Source organism: Bos indicus x Bos taurus, chromosome 10 (assembly GCF_003369695.1).
Source record: "Bos indicus x Bos taurus breed Angus x Brahman F1 hybrid chromosome 10, Bos_hybrid_MaternalHap_v2.0, whole genome shotgun sequence".
NCBI classification, from domain to species: domain Eukaryota; kingdom Metazoa; phylum Chordata; class Mammalia; order Artiodactyla; family Bovidae; genus Bos; species Bos indicus x Bos taurus.
In genome coordinates this window covers 77,754,059-77,773,327 of record NC_040085.1, presented here as the reverse complement: position 1 = coordinate 77,773,327, position 19,269 = coordinate 77,754,059, and the positions used below count along the sequence as shown (strand labels likewise).

Below are 19,269 nucleotides of genomic sequence, written 5' to 3'. Positions count from 1 at the left end.
TGCATAGAATGGGCAAGAAGAAAAAATAGGGAGGAAAGGGAGGATGGGATGAATTGAGAGAGTAGCATTGACATGTATAAGTGACAGCTACTGGGAGGCTGTTATATAGCACAGGGAGCTGAACCTGGCGCTCTGCGATGACCTAGAGGGGTAGGATGCTGGTGGGGTGGGAGGGAGGCCCAAGAGGGAAAGGATACATGTATACATATAGCTGAGTCACTTCACTGTACAGCAGAAACTAATGCAATATTGTCAAGCAATTAAACTCCAATTAAAGTAAATTTGAGTGCCGCTTCTCTGGTAGCTAAGACAGTAAAGAATCCGCCTGCAATGCAGGAAACACAGGTTTGATCCCTGGGTTGGAAAGATCCCCTGGAGAAGCAAATGGCAACCCACTCCAGGATTCTTGCCTGGAGAATTCCATGGATCGAGCCTGGCAGGCTACGGTCCATAGGGTCACAAAGAGTCAGACACGACTGAGCGACTAACACTTTCACATATGTGCCAAGCAATATTTTAGGTCCTAGGGAAATCACCACACTAGCACCTACCACATACATGGAGCTTGTTGAATGTTAGGCAGTAGTCTAGGGACTTTCCAAATGTCCACTTACTTAATCCTCGTAATAACCTTTGAGGCGAGTTCTGTTATTAGCCTCCTTTCATAGGTGAGGAATTTTTCAGGTTATTCCCCATTTTCAGAGACCCACAGTGGCTCTGGGAAGCTGCTGAACCTATTCTAAATGTCTCTCCTTGACTACGAGGACCTTTTCATACACTTGTCCATCCCAAAGTATTCCACCTTTGTTATCATGCTTCAGCAACATAAAATCTTTGAGTAGTTGGATCAAATTCCTCAGCATCCTCTTCTTGCTTGCACATCATGGTCTCTCTCTCAGCCTGGGATGCTTGGAGGGCAAGCCTGTTACTCACTCAAATCTGTGACAGAGCAATTGACACAAAGTAGATGTTGAAAGAAGGGAAGTTTCTGGTTCTTCCTCAATCCAAGCCACACCTATTCTGAATTCTTAGCTCCAGTGGCACATACTTTCTGGCAAGAGGGCTGCCACAGAACAAATAAGATCAAACACCATCCTGGGAGTACTAATACCAACCCCACTATGGTTTTTATTGGCTCCTTATTACGTGCCATACACCAAAATTTGCACATATTTCTAATTAATGAAACAATTTAATCCTAACCAACAACACGAGAAGTACTATTACTATTCTGCTTTTAAAATGAGATTTCAGAGGCACAGAGAGGTTAAGTAGCTTGCCAAGATCACACAGCTAGTGGAACCAGTCGACAATGGGCCCTTTGTGCTGACTTCTCTCTTGTTAAATACTGATTTTCTGATTAACCAGGAAAAGGCAATGAGTATTTTGTATCCTGAACTTTAACTTCTCCATTTGATTTCCCAAAATGGAGGTACAGGAATTCAAAATAATTTTGCTTCAGTGAGAGCCTGATATAAATTGTTATTTTTATCCCTGTTCTTACTACCCAGCTAAAATTACAAAAATCTGTAGAGAAAGGGAAATGGTGTCCTGCTGTATGCAGGGTAAGATGGCTGATGGTTGCGGGTTTATATTCAGGCAAATATTTGAATTTTACTTGGGCCCAGGTTTTCTGGTCCCACCATCCTCCCAACCCTCTCCATTGCCTGGAAAAATATTGGTTTTCACATTGACAAGGGTACACGGCTGCTGCATGGAACCAAGCTACAATTATTCAAATTCCGAGTTGGGTTTTGTGAGCAGTATTTCAGCCCCAGAAACACTTGTTTTATGAGCAGCCAAATGCTGCTCCCGTTTCAAGCCGGAAACCTGGCTGGACCCACTTATCACATCATTTAGGGCGCAGCACAGTTCCAGAGGGACCCGTGGTGATGCCTGCAGATAGCTGATGAGACAGTCACAGGGCCCTGCCCCCTACATCAGGGCCATGTTCCAGACTTGAAAACAGAACCACTGTAGCCTCGTAGGGCAGAGGCTTGCCAGGATTCTATCCACAGAACTATTTCCAGTTTCTGGTTTCCCCTCCCTCAGAAGTGTGATCCAGAGCGTGTAGCTTATCACAAGGTCTCAGGACAGGGTCCCTGGAGTACCACCCAGCTGCAGCTGGCTCTACCTTCCTGTGAAAACCATCCCACAAAGAATCCAAGAAGTTACAGTTCTCATTGCGTGCCCCGGTCCCAAGGAGAGCAGCTGTGGACTGCCCCAGCAGCTGAGTCAGTGACGAGGGTGCTGTGTGGAGGGGCAGACCACGAAAGGAGCATCTGAGTTCATATTCTGCTGCCTCTACTGAGTGTCTGTTAATCACCTTTGATAAAGAACCAGTTGTTGTTATTGTTCAGTCGTTTAGTCCTGTTCAACTCTTTGCAACCCAGTGGACTGCAGCATGCCGGGCTTCCCTATTCTTCCCTATCTCTTGGAGTTTGGTCAAACTCATGTCCATTGAGTTGATGATGTCATCCAACCATCTCATCTTCTGTCTCCTCCTTCTCCTCTTGCCGTCAATCTTTCCCAGCATCAGGGTCTTTTCCAATGAATCTGCTCTTCACATCAGGGGGAAAAGTATGGAGCTCCAGCTTCAGCATCAGTCCTTCCTAATAAACATTCAGGGTTGATTTCCTTTGGGATTGACTTCTTTGATCTCTTTGCAGTCCAAGGGACTCTCCAGAGTCTTCTCCAACACCTCAATTCGAAAGCATCAATTCTTTGGCACTCAGCTTTCTTTATAGTCCAACTCTCACATCCATACATGACTACTGGAAAAACCATAGCTTTGACTAGACATACCTTTGTCAGCAAAGTGATGTCTCTGCTCTTTAATATACTGTCTAGGTTTGTCATAGCTTTCCTTCCAAGGAGCAAGCACCTTCTAATTTCGTGGCTGCAGTCACCATCTTCAGTGACTTTGTAGTCCAAGAAAATAAAGTCTGTCACTGTTTCCATTGTTTCCCCATCTATTTGCCAGGAAGTGATGGGACTGAATGCCATAATCTTCTTTTTGTGAATGTTGAGTTTTAAGCCAGCTTTTTCGCTTTCCTCTTTCACACTCATCAAGAGGCCCTTTAGTTTCTCTTAGCTTTCTGCCATTAGGGTGGTGTCATCTGCATATCCAAGGTTATTAATATTTTCCCCAGCAATCTTGATTCCAGCTTGTGCTTCATCCAGCCTGGCATTTCTCATGGTGGTGGGTTAGTCACTAAGTCAGTTCCGACTCTTGTGACCCCATGGACTGTATGTAGCCTACCAGGCTCCTCTGTCCATGGGATTTTCCAGGCAAGAATAGTGGAGTGGGTTACCATTTCCTTCTCCAGGGGATCTTCCTGACCCAGGGATTGAACCCCATCTCCTGCACCACAGGCAGTTTCTTTACCGACTGAGCTACCAGGGAAGCCCTGTATTCTGCATATAAGTTAAATAAGAAGGGTGAAAATGCCCAGCCTTGATGTACTCCTTTCCCAATTTTGAACCAGTCTGTTGTTCCATGTCCGGTTCTAACTGTTGCTTCTTGACTTGCATACATGTTTCTCAGGAGACAGGTAAGGTGGTCCGGTATTCCCATCTTTTGAAGAATTTTCCACAGTTTGTTGTGATCCACACAGTCAAAGAACCAGAACCATCAGCAAATCTTTACTGAGTGCCCACTACGGCTTAGGAATGCACTATGCACTGGATAATAGAAGTGAGTGAGGTGGACCAGCCCTGCCCTCATGGAGCTGACGACTGACCGGGCATCCAATCCGAGTACAGTGTGATAGATGCGAGGATGTGGCCTCTCTAGGCCTCAGCCGTATCTGAAGTACAGGGATAGTATAACTTTAGAAGACTGACACATAGATATATTAAACAGTCTTCATGGAGAATACAGGGCAAGAGTCTAATAAATCCCTGCTTGGATAGAGGTAATTCCCTGCTTACCCAGGGCCCAGCTTCACCCACTCTTCGTTTTCTCAGGTAGGGTAACTTTTGTATATCCCTCCATGGCCTGTTACTCTTCCCCTCTAACCTCCAACCATCAAAAACACCAATGAATTATTAAAAAGTCTTAACAAGTCTGTGAGAAAGGAAATGGCCAGGGGGACGTGCCCCTGGATCCAGCCCTGCCTGAAACCCTGTCCCAGGAAGTAGTGGTCAATGGCCACTGGCCCAGTTCTCCATGGCCCCACAGAATGAGCACGCTGGACAGACCTGAGAAAACTTTTCTTCCCCTCCCACCTTCCCTTCCAATGGCTGCCTCCTTCAGTGGGCCCTGCCTTTCATCAGTATGTGGAACAGCACCTGTCAACAATACGAGAAAGGGCTAAGCAGGGCAAAGACCCTACTCCCCATTCATCATAGTCATCCACACAGCAAAGATGTGTCTTCTGCATTCCTAGTAAGTGTGGGCCATGGCTTCAGTGCTCACCATAGTCCGTGTTTTCAGGTTCCCAGCAATTTGAAGGCCAGAAGTATGGGGCCTGCAAAAGAGCACAGGCGTCAGGACTGAGGATGCCAACTCGTGCCCTCCCCTGCCAGGGGCCCATGGGCAGCCCTCCCCTGGCCCAGGGAGGATTCCTCCCTGACAGGCTCTGTCTGCACGTCCTTTGTGTTGCCACTGCACCCTGACTCTTTCCTGTTCTTAGCATAGCTGAGGCCAGTCAACATTTTAATCTAAGTGTTGAGAAAGAAAATCTCAGGTCAGCCAAATAATTGCAAAAATGAGAAACTTAGTTTGCAGGGCAAAAACTTCATATCCTGAAACAATATAAGTCTAATGCAGGAGTCAGACAAGCACTGTTTACTGGGGCACAAGCTTCAAGTTCCTTTATCACTTTGCTATGGACTGAATGGTGCCCTCTTGAATTTCTATGATGAAGCCCTAACCTACCTGCCCCTCCCCCCACACATACCAGTGTGACTGGATGTGGAGTAAGGAAGTGATTAAGGTTGAATGAGATCACATGGGTGGGGCCCTGATCACACAGGATTAGTGTCCCTGTAAGAGGAAACACCAGAGAGCTAAAACCTCTGTCACTCACAGTGAGAACTGATCATCTGAAAGTCAAGATGAAAGCTCTTCTCACAAACTGAACCCCACTTGAGGCTTAATCTTAGACTTCCAGCCTCAAGAGCTATGAGAAATGCATTTCTTCTGTTTAAGCCACCCTGTCTATGGTATTGATATTTTCTTATGGCGGCTGAGCAAACTCAGACATTCTTTGACCCTGTCTGAAGAACTCCATTCCAAAGCCTTTTGGTTTAGACCTTGACACAACTCCTTATGCTCTGCTCAAATTCACTGTAGGACAGGATCTGAGAAAAGGAGAGGAAAATGTTTGGGAAGTGTTACTAGGTAGTGAATAGAAATTTCACACCAAGAAGGTATATATAACATGATATAGCAGTAGGATTAAGGACTTTGCTATCCAGCTGATCTAGGTTCCAATCAAGGCTGTCCCCTGGATTGACGAAATGTCCCATTAATTCTCCAGGTACCTCAGTTTTTGCAACTGTAAAATGGGTGATATTTATCCCCCCAAAGTTTGTTCTTCAGAATAAGTGAGATATGTGTAAAGCAACAAGTGAATGGTAAGTTCTCCATGAGGGCATTTTACTATTATGTGGGGGGAATGCAAAAAATAGCACAGACAAGTTTGCTTTCCCAGAGCTGGTGGGAGGTAGGAGTTGCTTCCTTAAATACCATCAGTTTTTTAGGTAGTTCTAATCTGAGATCGGAGAAGGCAATGGCACCCCACTCCAGTACTCTTGCCTGGCAAATCCCATGGATGGAGGAACCTCGTAGGCTGCAGTCCATGGGGTCGCTAAGAGTCGGACATGACTGAGCGACTTCACTTTCACTTTTCACTTTCATGCATTGGAGAAGGAAATGGCAACCCACTCCAGGGTTCTTGCCTGGAGAATCCCAGGGACGGGGGAGCCTAGTGGGCTGCCGTCTATGGGGTCGCACAGAGTCGGACACGACTGAAGCAACTTAGCAGCAGCAGCAGCAGCAGCAATCTGAGATCAGATCATGAGAAGAAAAGGAGAAACTGAAGGCCTACCTGGAAACGATAAAAGGTGCCATCATCCTTCATGGTAAGAACATGGTCCGAGATGGGAAAGACGTAGCCCTGGGCAGCTATAAGGCTTCCCAAGTGTATTGCTTCAACTGAAGGGACAGGGAAGAAGAAAGAGAAGTTATTGCAAAACTATCAGAATGCAGGGCTGCTTAGATGAAGTGTAAGTGGGATGGGGTAGGGTGAGCAGAAAGGCAACTGGAAGTCAACTGTCATCACCCCCAGATCACAGCATGATTGGTTGATAATTTCTGAAATGACTGCACTGGGCTGGGTGGAGATATCAATGGTTGGGAAGGTGACACGTGTCTGAGATGCCTATGGATCCCAGCTCTGAGCGTCTGATATCGTTTAACCCCCCAAGACTTCCAGAAAAAAGTTTAGCTTCCAGTTAGGATCATGAGCTCTGGTGTGGAAGTCTGTAAACAAGTGAGATGCTTCATGTAAAGTGCTTAGCAGAATCTGGTGCATGGTAAGTGTCCAGTAAGTGCTGGCAGCCCTGATTCATAGTTTTAGTTTCATTCTCTCTCTTTTTTTTAAATCACCACCAGCAATGAATATGCAGCCCACAGAGTCTTCAGACTCACATTGCATTTCCTGACATGAGAATCCTACCAGCAATGAGGAGGGTATTACTGTTCTCTTATGGATAAAGAGGAATTAGAGGAAGAGAAGGCAGTAGCATAGGGAGGCCAACCTAATACAAACATTGATATTTTTGCCACAACTTGTTGTTTTGTTACTTTAGCACCAGCCATAAGTAGATTCACATAAATAGTTAAGAATTTATATTTACTCTGAGCAGAGCTAAGGAAAAAGAAATTTAGATGCTTCTATCAGATATGATGTGTGCGTGCTAAGTCGCTTCAGTCATGTCCAACTCTTTGTGACCCTATGGACTGTAGCCCATCAGGCTCCTCTGTCCATGGGATTCTCCAGGCCAGAATACTGGAGTGGGTTGCCATTCCCTCCTCCAGGGGATCCCCCTCCAGGGGATCTTCCCAACCCAGGGACTGAACCTGTATCTCTTATGTCTTCTGCATTGGCAGGTGGGTTCTTTACCACTAGCCACCTGGGAAGCCCACATGATAATCTTTCACAAGTCTAAAAGTATTCTTATCAATAAAAATTAAGTTTTGACTGTAGAAATTATTGACATATTCAGGGAGTCTCTAGGAATTATTAATTTCATAAGTTCTGAAGCTTTTAAAGTGACTTGTATTGGCTTTATTTGCAAACTTTTTGGGAGTTTTAGCAAGTAATTAAACCTCTTCATTGTGATTCAGGCAATGTAATTTTAAGAGCTGGCTCTAGGGGTACTCTTTCTGCCCCCTTCTGATGCCTATGTCAGAAGCTTTCTCTATCTCCTTTATACTTTAATAAAACTTTATTAAAAAAAAAAAAGAGCTGGCTCTAGAAGGCTGTTCAGTGACAGTGCTACAACTTTCAAGAGGTTGTATATGATCCAGTCATTTTGCATATTGAGAATCTGCTACTTTTCTTTGGAAGGACTGCATACATTTATCACTGGTAGAATTGGGATGAATGGAATTGTATTTTACTTGCTTAGTGATAACCAGTTTGGTTCTGAAATCTATATGCTTCAAGAACCATGAGTCCAGCAGAAAAGGGACATTTCATCACCTGCTCCTTCTTCAGAGAAGGAAGAACAAAACCCAGTAAGAAGGGGACTTTCATGTCACCAGTCTGGAGCTAGAAGTCTCACTTTATTCTTCAAAAGGCTTGTGCTTAGAGATGCTGCCGATGGGAAGGAAGAAGGGAGGGAGGGCGGATTTTGGCCACCTGATTTCCCAGGGTCTTTGTTGGCCTCATTTCTGCTGGTGAATTGTCCTAACTACTGCTCAACTACTTCTCAGAAGTCCAGATTGGTTCCAGACCTTGATATCCTCCCAAGGGCATCAAAGTATAATAGACCATGAGAGATAAGACCTGTATCATTCAGGACCTCTCACAGAAGCTTTGCTCATCAGGACCGGAGGATTCCGCAGCATGTTCTACCCCTACATGGTTCAGGGCTCTCAGAATATACCATTGCTGCTGCTACTACTACCACTGAAGATAATGATAAAATACCTGTCAGAAGTATGACAAGCATTCCAGAAGGGCAAAGAAAACAGTACTCTTGGAAGAGAAAAAACCCACCATGAAGAAGGGTGACTCTTCATCATGTAACTAAACTTGTAGAGACTTACACAGTCTGGTTTTCAGAAGCAGATAATCAGAAGTCCAGGCTGCATAAGGCAAACACTTAGGTAGTCAATATGGGTTTTTCCCTTAAAAGGATTAGCATTTATAGTTTTCTCCTGTGGTTTAAGAACTTGAATAGAATTAAGAATTTCCACTTGACATGAGAGTGGTCACTAGTCATGATGGAGAGAAAGGCTAGTGTCACTTCTGTTCATGACCTTTTTGGCACTTTTCTGGCACTGTTCTGACCTTTTCTGGCACTCAGATTTTTGGCAACTATGTTTAATTGAATTCTATGTAAATTATAAATTGGGCTTCCCTGGTGTCTCAAATGGTAAAGAATCTGCCTGCAGTGCAGGAGACCTGGGTTTGATCCCTGGGTCAGGAAGATCTCCTGGAGAAGGGAATGGCAACCCACTCCAGGATTAATGCCTGGAGAATTCCATGGACAGAGGAGCCTGGTGGGCTACAGTTCATGGGGTCGTAGAGTTGGATACAACTGAGTGACTAACGCTTTCACTTCCATAGTCAATGGTCTATTAAGGGCTTCCCTGTGGCTCAGTGGCAAAGAGTCTGCCTGTCATTGCAGGACACATGAGTTTGACTCTTGGCCCAGGAAGATCTCATGTGACAAGAAGCAACTAAGCCTATATACCATAACTATTGAGCCTGTGCTCTAGAGCCTGGGAGCTGCATCAAGAGAAGCCACCACAGTGAGAAGCCTGCACACCACAACTAGAGAAAAAAAAGCCCTCTTAGCAACAAAGACCAAGCACAGCTCTCCACCACCCCAAAACTAACTAAATAAAAATTACTAAAAAAATAGTCTATTAATAGTAAGAGCATCAGATTAAAATATAGAAATGCTTGAGCTGTCATGGTGACCCCAGCAAGGAATCACAGTTGAAGGTCAGACACCTAGAATGGGCACTTGAAAAAAATCTTTAAAAAGCAGAGCAATCGAAGGCCATTTAATTTGAGGCAACTAGATCTAATCCCCAAGAACATCAGAATACATTACTGGATGTTTGTAAATATGACTTTCAGGCATCAAGAATACTTAGTTAAGATGGGAAGTGTATAATAACTTCAGAAAAGTTTACTTACCTAGAATTTTAATTTTTTTCCTGGAACCCCCCCCACCTCCATTTTTCTAATTGTGCTGTAAAAATAAATTTTATTGCTTATTTACTTGTGGGAGCACAGATTTGAAAACTTCTTTATTGGCCAGGGTTTGCTGTTGTTTTTCTGGTGAGGTTTTCCTAATTGCATTGCACAATTAAAGTTGAAAAAAATCACTCCTTCACTTCTTGCAGAAGCAGAGAACAGAAGGAGTCTTAGCAAATAATTAAACCTCTTAATTGTGGATCAGGCAATCTAATTTTAAGAGCTGGCTATAGAAGGCTGTTCCGTGACAGTGCTACAACTTATCTTTAATTGCTGTGGCTAACCAGAGTCCATGTTATTGTATCGGGCTCTTTGGCATTCTAAATGGTTGTTCATTTCCTCCAAGGGTAATTTAAATTTAAAGACAGAAACTCAGTGGAGGAAATAAATTAATTTTGTTTGTAAAGGGAGTGATTCCACATCTTGGAATTCAATTGTATAAGCCCAGGTCTCAGGAGGGTAGGAGAAACTGGTTTGGAACTTGGGTATGGCTTATTCACTAATATGTGGGTCAAGTCAGGGTTGAGGGTCAAGTACCTGGGTCCTCGATGGAAAGGTTCTTCATAAGCCACTGTACAATGTCCGTACCTGCAACAGTAAAGCAATTTCAGTTGAAGACCTCATGGATGTTTAACTCTGTGCCAGAGGAAACATGGTTGCCCGAGAGATCCCTAGGTCCAATTAGCACACACCTGGAGAGCCAGGTAATACTGATACTTTTCCATCCTAACCAGCTCTTTCCACCCATTAGGATGCTTCCATAGTCACAATCCCATTCTTTTCCTCAAAAAATCCACGTCTGATGACTCAGGATGATCTTTGTCCACATTTCTAAGGAGCTTCGGGAGGGGACTTTCTGGGAATACATATTTTGATGACAGGCTAGAAGACGTTTTATCACTCCAGAACATTTCCTGAGGGAGGAGACTTCTTTTATCTCCCTATCCCCAACTGACAAGGCCTGCCCAACAGAGATGACCACACAGGTTCCTGAAAAACAAAAAAAATAAACCTCTAATTTCTTCTGGCCTGGGCTTATCCTGAATGAATAAGCCCCTGTGTCTGTGGGAGAAACTTCTGTGTGTTCATCCAAACCTCTGTCCTCCATCACCTGGATGACAACTAGATTATACTTCCAGACCTTCCTGCAGTTGGGTGTGGATTGAGTTCTGACAAAAGAATGTGGGTGGAAATGCCATATGCCATTTCCAGACTCGGACCATAAAAACTCCTGTCTGTCCCTCCACACCCCATACCCTTTCATCCCCATCTGCTGGATGAAGGGAGAGAGGGCAGAGCCACAGTGTGGAAGGAGCCTGGGATCCTGAACAGACATGAAGATTGATGCCTGTCTGGGGCTCTGACCTGACTGAAAAATATACTTGTGATGTTGAAACCCAGGCATTTGAGAGTTATCTGTTTTAGTATCTAGTATTACCTTAACTAATGTAAATCTTGAGAATCAGAAGGGACTTTTAAACCTTATCTACTCCAACTCTAGCCAAACATCATCCACAATACCCTGGATAAGAGGTGTTCTAATTTCCATTAAAGGAAAAAAAAAAAAAAAAACCCAGGTGCCTGGAAACTCACAAATTCCTTCCTGGCAAGCCTGTCCCAGTTAAGTCATCTTCAATTTCTCTGAACTGAAATTGGCCCTTCTCTGAATTCCTCTCTTCGGTCTTAGTTATGCCCTCTGATGATAGAGAGAAAGACTTGGACCTCTCACTCTATGAGACAGTCCTTCAATTATATGGACAGTACACTCAGTGTATTAGCAGTGCTATCCTAGAGTTTCCCCTGCTCCAGGTGAAACATGCCTGGATTCCTCCGCTGTTTCTTCCCATGATATGATTTGGGGTTTCTCACCATTGTGGTCAATATTCTCTGAATATATTTGCTTTTGTTTGCCTCCCTTTAAATGTGGCGCCTAGGACGAGCGTTCTCAGGAAAGTGCAGTGCATGTGGGGGTGAAGGTGAACGTGCAGTCGCTCAGTCGTGTCCCACTCTTTGTGACCCCATGGACGGCAGCCCGCCAGGCTCCACTGTCCATGGAATTCTCCAGGCAAGAATACTGAGGTGGGTTGCCATTTCCTTCTCCAGGGGATCTTCCCAACCCAGGGATCAAACCTGGGTCTCCCACATTGCAGGCAGATTCTTAACCTTCTGAGACACAAGGGAAGCCCTCATGTGGGGGTAGAGGAGCCCGATTTTCTGGGAGGTTCTGAACTTCTGGACAATCTACCATTGTCATTTCCATATCTCGCTTTAAACCAGTGCAGATCTTCAAAGGTCTGTACTTTATCACCTCGGGGTGAAATGCTAGATGGAAAACAATCTGAAAGGGGCAGTGTTTTCAGAGACCTGAGTCTTGTCATGGGCCTGAGTCGTGCAGTGGAGGAGAGGGCCTGCCATCAGCTCTCCTCGGATTGACTCCCAGCTGAAACACCAGAGAACCAGCAGAGGGGTTGAACAAATAGTTCCCGTTTTCCAAAAGGAAAGTTGCTCAGAAATTTGGGGGTGAGAAGTGAGATCAATACAGGCCTGAGTGCTAGACATTTTGCTGCTCTCTGGAAGGAGAAGGAATCTTGCAGAGTAGACTGTCTGGTTCTTTGTATACCACCCTACCCTCCAGCCTCCACCGACCAGCCTCCACTGACACAGCCCTGCAAGTCCCCGGCATTTCAACCTCAAAAGCAGGACTTCTAAGCATTGCTCCACTCTTGCTCCTGGATGGCATCTATGAGCTAAACTTTGGATTGAAAACACTCCTATTCATTCATGTTCTTTGAGAGAAAGGGTGAGTATGTATGTGTGTGTGTCCACTTCCTCCAAATTATACAAGTTCAACATTTGTCCTCGGAAATGAAGAACAAAGCAGAAATCAAATAAGAACTGTAATCCCAAGTTGGGGGTAGGGTGGGGGGAGACTCTAACCTGTTTTTCCCTCAAAAGAAAAATAGTCCTTTTTTTTTTTTTTGTGGGTTGCCTAGAAACGGAGAGGTTTCCAGCATCAGCAACAGCTCTCCCCCGGGCAGGAGGATTATCTTTCTGCTGAGCTTGCTGAACCATTATTTATCACCTGCCAAGATTGATTACTCACCCTGGGACAATGACAGCCCTTCCTTTCCCCTGTTAATTACTGTCATCATTAATATCCATGTCACTAATTAGTATTCATTCACATTGAAACTCCTTCCTTGCTATCATATCCGCTCCCCACCCCCCACCCTACCCGGGCCTTCGGCACTATTGTCTGGGTTTCTGTCCCGCTTTGGCTTTCTGCACTCATGTCCGGCCTAATTGTCCACCAGGCTCCGGTTTGCATTCACAGAGCTCAAGAATCACATGTAAGCACAATTTTGGTAAAGAAAGGAAAGCCACAAAAGCCCCTGGCCTTCTCCCCTGGCACTGCGGGGACCACAGACCTGGGTTTCTTGTCATGGTGCAGCCATCATGACCGTCATCATTCCATTCGGGGAGCCGGGTGACCATCTTCAGGCCCCCATGGGGCCGAGCTGCTGCCCCTGGGTGTCGAGGCCACCACCCTCAGTCTGCAGCAGCACACACCCCACTGCCATCCTCAATACGTGTGGGCCCTGCCTGGGGGACCTGAGCACACACAGTGATGCCCGGGGCTGTGGACAGTCTCATTCTCGTGGGCATGGGTTATTGCTTCACCAGGCTAATCCAGGAAGGGCCAGCCTCAGCCTTGTGGCAGATTCAGCCTCGGGAACAAGGAAGGGAAACCTGTCATAATATTATGTCCTTTAAGATGGCTACAATTATTACACTGTAGAATCAAGCGAAAATAGTCCAAATCATTATCAGGGGAAAGCATTTTTAGTCTTCTTTTTTCTCCTCTCTTTCTTCCTTCTTTCCCCCTTCTCCCAATCATTCTTCCCTTCTTATTCTAGTAAGAAATCAAGGCAGATTATTTTTCTATTCTATCCAAAATTGATGGTTGCCTTTTGTTACCATCTGGACTCTGGACTACTGGACTCTGTTTCTTATCTTTGTCAAGCTGCAGTCCCAAGTGGAGCGGGTCTGGAGCACAGCCTCCTGCTGCCCCAGGCCAGGCACTTTTGCTGCCCCCCAGGACTTCCCAGGTGGCCCACTGGTAAAGAATCCACCTGCCAATGCAGGAAAAGCAGGAGATGCAGGAGACGCAGGTTCAATCCCTGGGTCAGGAAGATCCCCTGGAGGAGGAAATGGCAACTCACTCCAGTATTCTTGCCTGGAAGATCCCATGGACAGAGGAGCCTGGTGGGTTATAGTCCATGGAGCGCAAAGAATGGGACATGACTGAGCAACCAAGCACGCACACAAGAAAGGGCAGAGGAATGAAGACAGGACTTGCAAATCTGTCTACTTCCTGAGGAGGAAGTAGAGCAGGAGGCTTGTCATGGGCCTCTGATCAGTGGCTCCCTGGCCATCTGGCTGGGCCTGAGTCTCAGAGTGGCCTTCTGTAGACTCCAATGGGGATGGACTAAGGGTGAGCCCCTCCTCCCTGGCATTTGTGTACTTACTTACTTGGGTAGAGTGAGACTCAGTGACCTCCTCCCAAGTCATATTAAGTCTAGATCAATATAAACTGGATTTGAGTAAGCTAGTAAGACCTTCCAAGATTTTAGAGAGCTCTCTTTCTGGCGTGGGGGAGACCCTTATTATAAAAGCATTCTGTTCTGGGCTCAGCTTCAGGTGTTTTAAGCTCCCTGAAAGAACAAGTGATACATTGAACTTCTTTAGAAGTAAGTCAGAACCCAAGCAGATCCTACGATGACATGCTTCTTTCATTTCCCCCAGTTTTGTATCAATCTGAACCCAAATTAGACTAATGCAAACTTGACAAAAGACTGGTTCTAGTCACCTGCAAATTTCAAGTTCCCTGCAACTTGGTAGCTTGTATATCATGGTTCTGGTAACTGAAGCAATTAACAACTTACTCATCAGTCCTGCCCACTGGGGAAAGACACTTCCATTTGAGTAAACTATTTTTTTCTGGAGCCCAACCAAGGACAAGATGGTACTCCTTAGGCAAGGATATGACTCCATCCTCCATTGGATTTTCATGAAACTGCCAAGGTCTCAGCAGCTCCTCTGAGTGAGAACGCAGCTCTATGCCATCTCATCATGCATGCAGGTGCCATGTGCAGGCCAGTGTCCACCCAGAAGGATGACAATCCCCAGTGCCCACTGTACCAGGCCAGCACTAGACACTTAAACCTGTTGTCATATGTCACCTTGACAATATGGAAAATATAGTAACTCACATCCATTTTAGAGATTAGACCCAGAGAGGCCCCAGGTCACATGTTAGTACTTAATGCAGCCCAGTTTGGAACTCAGAATATCTCATGTCTAATATTATTTCCACTACACTGTTCTGCTCCTCTTATCTCTGAATAACTTTCCAAGTAGTACACAGAACAACTGGAAAAGTTATCTTGTATATTCAACTGTCTTCCTGAAGCTGAGACACTAGTTTAGCCATAATAATAATTACTGCTTTAGCTATTAAGCTAATAATTTATTGAGTAATTTCTCTATTTGAAGTTTTGGAATGATTCTACTATAATACTGCATGCACGCTAAGTCACTTTAGTTGTGTCTGACTCTTTGCGACTCTTTGAACTGTAAGCCCACCATGCTCCTCTGTCCACGGGATTCTCTAGGCAAGAATACTGGAGTGGGTTGCTATGCCCTCCTCCAGTGGATCTTCTTGACCCAGGGATCAAACCTGTCTCTCTTATGTTTCCTGCATTGGCAGGTGGGTTCTTTTACCACCAGCACCATAATAATTTCATGATATAAACAGATTATTATCTCCATTTTGCAGATGAACTGAAGGACACTCTATAAGCAGAGAAGTTTTTACAGTTTTAAGCCATTCTTTTATGACTTAGTTATAAAACAATAAAATATAACGGTTAGCTATCAGAGAAAGCTTAAGAGGAAACATTTACCTGGGCTTTGCTGGGTGGACACAGTGACTAGCTGGCAGTAAGAGAGAAGGAAATGCAGGTAGAAGGGCTAGTGTGGGAAAGCCTAGTGGCATTTTTGAGCGGTACTATTTGATCAATGGGTTTGATTTTTCCAAGGAAAATTGTGACACATTTAACAGATATACACTTGCTTCCCAAGCATATGAAGCAGTAAAGCACATTGCTTATGAAGTCGGGCAAACTTGAGTTCCACTCATGGTACATCATTTCCAAATTGTATGACCCTGGGCAGGTGCCTTAACCACCACCCACTCCAATCTCCATACTCATGGGTTAACTGGGGGAAATTCTGCCTGCTTCCAGGATAAAACAAGAGAAACCCTCACCAAAATCCTGACCCGTGGTTTTGCTGAAATTTCTTATTAGGTCACCTACCTGCTCTGTGCCCTCATTTTTTTCTTGTATGAAAATGAGGACGATAATAAAAAGGACCTGATGTTTAGGCTCTGAGGTTAAAGGAGACGCTGTATGGACAATGCGGGCACAGTGCCTGGAATGTAATAAGCATAACACGAGTGAGCTACGGAGGCAGTCTGTGTTTTACACTCACATTGGAGCCAAGCGTCTCACCAAGTCATCGGCATGGCTTGCAACAACTTGAACTGCTTGTTATCTGCCTGCTTTTTCATTTCAGGCCTCAGAGAATCTCAAAGGTCTTCTGATACTTTTTAGGAAGGGTTTTCTTGATGGACAGAAGGGGAGGGCATTGCAGCAGACAAGCTTTACGGGGCTGGCGGGGCCTCATGGAGCTAGGGGGCGGGGGACCCGCTCCGGCAGCTTTTGTAGCCTTGCTCCTCAGAGGACATTTTCTGGGTCAGGGAGGACCTTCTCTAGGAGTACTCATCTCAGTTTGGAACTAGACATTCACGATGTGATGATTTGGTCAGTGTCTGCTTCCCCCCTGTATCTGTTTCCTGGGACCACCTAACAAAGCACCACAAACAGAGCAGCTTCAACCACAGAAATGTATCGTCTCTCAGTTCTGGAGCCGGGAAATCCCGGACGCAGACGTGGACAGGGCTCATTCACCTGAGGGCTGGGGGAGAAGCTGTTTCAGTCTCTCCCCTCACTCCTGGAGGTTTGCTGGCGATCTTCGGTGGGTCTGTCTTGTGGAAGCATCACCCCCACCTCTGCCTTCATCTTCACACGGCCCCTTCCTGTGTGCGTGTCCCTGTGCCCACTTACTCCTCGTTCTAAGGACATAGTGGATGAGGGCCCACTTAAACTAGTTCACCTTAACTAATTACACATCAACAACCTTGTGTCCAAATCAGGTCACATTCTAAGGGCTTGGAGGTTAGGACCACGACGTATAAATTTTGGGGGTGACACAATTCAACCCATAACAATCGTTCTGAGCGACCAGGACTCATATTTTTTCATCTCCGGCACCAAGCAAAAACCTGTCATGAAGCTGGTTTAATTAATGCTTATTGATCAATAGTTACATTCAAATGGGCATCATATAATACAACGCCATTTATACTGCACATATTCATTACATTAAAAAAAATATTTTTAATCAGTTTTTTGTGACACATAAAAACTTCATCACAGGTCAGCACCAGTTGTGGTGTTGGGCATTTTGCAACTACTGCTTTAGAGGAAAGTTCAAGGTTTTTCATCCATTGACATTTGCTTTCAAAAACCACCTTTTTCCCTGTAAAAAGATCTCAACAAACACTTTAAAAAACATTAGGTAAATAGATAAACAACCAGGATTGGCTGCCTAGCACAGGGAACTATATTCAGCATCTTGGAATAAACTATAATTGTTCGGTCGTTAAATCCTATCCCACTCTTTGTGACCCCATGGACTGCAGCACACCAGGCTTCCCTGTCCTTCACTATCTCCCGGGTTTGCTCAAACTTACGTTCATTGAGTCTGTGATGCCATCCAACTATTTCATCCTCTGTTACCCCCTTCTCCTTCTGCCCTCAATCTTTCCAGGCATCAAGGTCTTTTCCAATGAGTTGGAAAAGGACCAAAGAAGAACACAGATACCTATTCATATACATATATGTATAACCGAATCACTTTGCTGTATACCTGAAATTAACACAACATTGTAAATCAACTATACTTCAATAAAAAACCCAAAACAGTAGGCACTAATCTGAACTGCCCCCTTCTCCTCATTCAACCCTGGCTGTCACTTAAAGAGGACAACCAGTAGAAGGAAAGGTGGTCTTCAATGCTCTTCTCAGGTTGAGAGACCCCCTCCTCCCTCCTCTGTCCTTGCCCTGCGCTGGGCCCCCGGCTCTCTGGCTGCGGAGTTCACACTGCCTGCGACCGGCTTCGAATCGGCGCTGATTCTCCCTTCTTAACAGGAGGCTTTTGTGCCAGTCTGACTTGAACAGTTTGGAGCAATTAAATCCAGACACACAGACCGATGATTTTGAGCCGGTAATACCCAAGCATCACTGCCTTCTTCAGCCCTAACCCAGGGCGGGCCAGGCCCACCTCCCTGGTGTCTTCTTTCCAGGCCAGGCACATAGGCCTGCCCACCTCCATGGGCACGTGGCAACTGCGCCCCACAGCGACCCACAGTGGGAAAGACAGCCAGCCACGGGGAACCCCCTGGTGGGCCTTCTCCTGCCTCCCCCCCCCCACCCCCCACCCCCGGCTCAGACCGCCTTCCCCGCTTGTTTCCCATGCATTATGAAAAATAATAGGGGGCAGGAGACCGGGCGAGGTTATTACCAACTCATAAATCAACTGGGAAGCTCTGAGGGTTGTGGTGAGGTGTCTGAGCCGGGCTCCCCCCGGTTTGTTATCTCACCCGGGGCCCCCACCATTGATTCATAACCTCATAACCCTCCGCGTCCGAATCCCAAGTCTTCTATCTAATTGTCACCCGCCGAGTACATGATTTGCAAGAGGATGCGGGCGGCGGCAGAAGTGGGGGTGGAGGAGAGATTAGTTTTGTCAATCAAAAGCGTCCAGGGCGGGGAGGTGCACACCCGGGATTTAGCTCAACGATCAGCTTATTAAAGGGGAGGCTGGCTGTGCTACACATATTATACATTTCGCACAGGGAGACAGATGATCTCGGCCTCTGTGGGGGGGCGGGTAGCCCCTGCTTTCTGAGGGTGGCTGCCGCCCAGGCCCGCCTTCCGCCCCATCCGAAGGCAGAAATGAAAAACAGACAAGCATATTTGCAGCTTTGAGGGAGAAGTGAGCTCATGCCAGGTGTCCACTAGCCACATTGGAGAGAGCGTGACAAACGTTCTGAGGACTGTGGCTCCTTTCCAGGAGGGCTGGAGGGGTCCCAAGGCTGGACGGTGTCAGGGCAGGTGCTGTCTACTGGTCACCTCATCTGTGCGCCTTTGAACCTGAAATGTGGTCTGAGGATATTGAAATTAATCTAAGAGGCTCAGGCTTTCTGGAAGGGAGTAGGAGAAGCAGTCTTTGTGACGCCCAGGTGTGCAGGCTGCAATCACTTTACCTGGAATCTGATCCATCTGACTGCACTGTTTGGGGATAATGCTGACACGCTTCCACGGCACTGATCTAAGACTTACGTCTGCAAAGTGCTGCTGGACACCTGCCATCACCTCGGGAAGGGCAAGGTGTGCTCAGCAGGGAGTGTGAGCAGACCAGGTTTCAAGCGGAGTCTGGGACACACAGGTGCCTGGGCAAAGTTGAATCCGTGTTGCACTCATTTTAGCTCCGGGGCCCTGGAGCTCTGGCTTCCTGGAGCACTGTTGGTTTTTGTCATCAGACAGACCTGGGTTCATATCCTGACTCTGCCCCTCTAGCTGATCACCTTGGATGAGTTATTCAACCACCTTGACACCCAGTTTACCCACTTGCA

At 45.9% G+C, this 19,269-nt stretch overlaps 1 protein-coding gene across 10 annotated transcripts in view; it reads right to left on the bottom strand.

Annotated features, from left to right (window-relative positions):
• RGS6 (regulator of G protein signaling 6) overlaps window positions 1-19,269 on the bottom strand; it is a 609,909-nt gene that overhangs the window by 93,812 nt on the left and 496,828 nt on the right. For all 10 annotated transcript variants that reach the window (XM_027552323.1, XM_027552324.1, XM_027552322.1 and 7 more), the window contains 3 exons: window positions 9,984-10,034; window positions 6,057-6,163; window positions 4,421-4,472 (listed from right to left, as the gene is read on the bottom strand). In XM_027552323.1, the coding sequence (XP_027408124.1) occupies window positions 4,421-4,472; window positions 6,057-6,163; window positions 9,984-10,034 (210 nt within the window). The remainder of the gene's footprint in view (window positions 1-4,420; window positions 4,473-6,056; window positions 6,164-9,983; window positions 10,035-19,269) is intronic.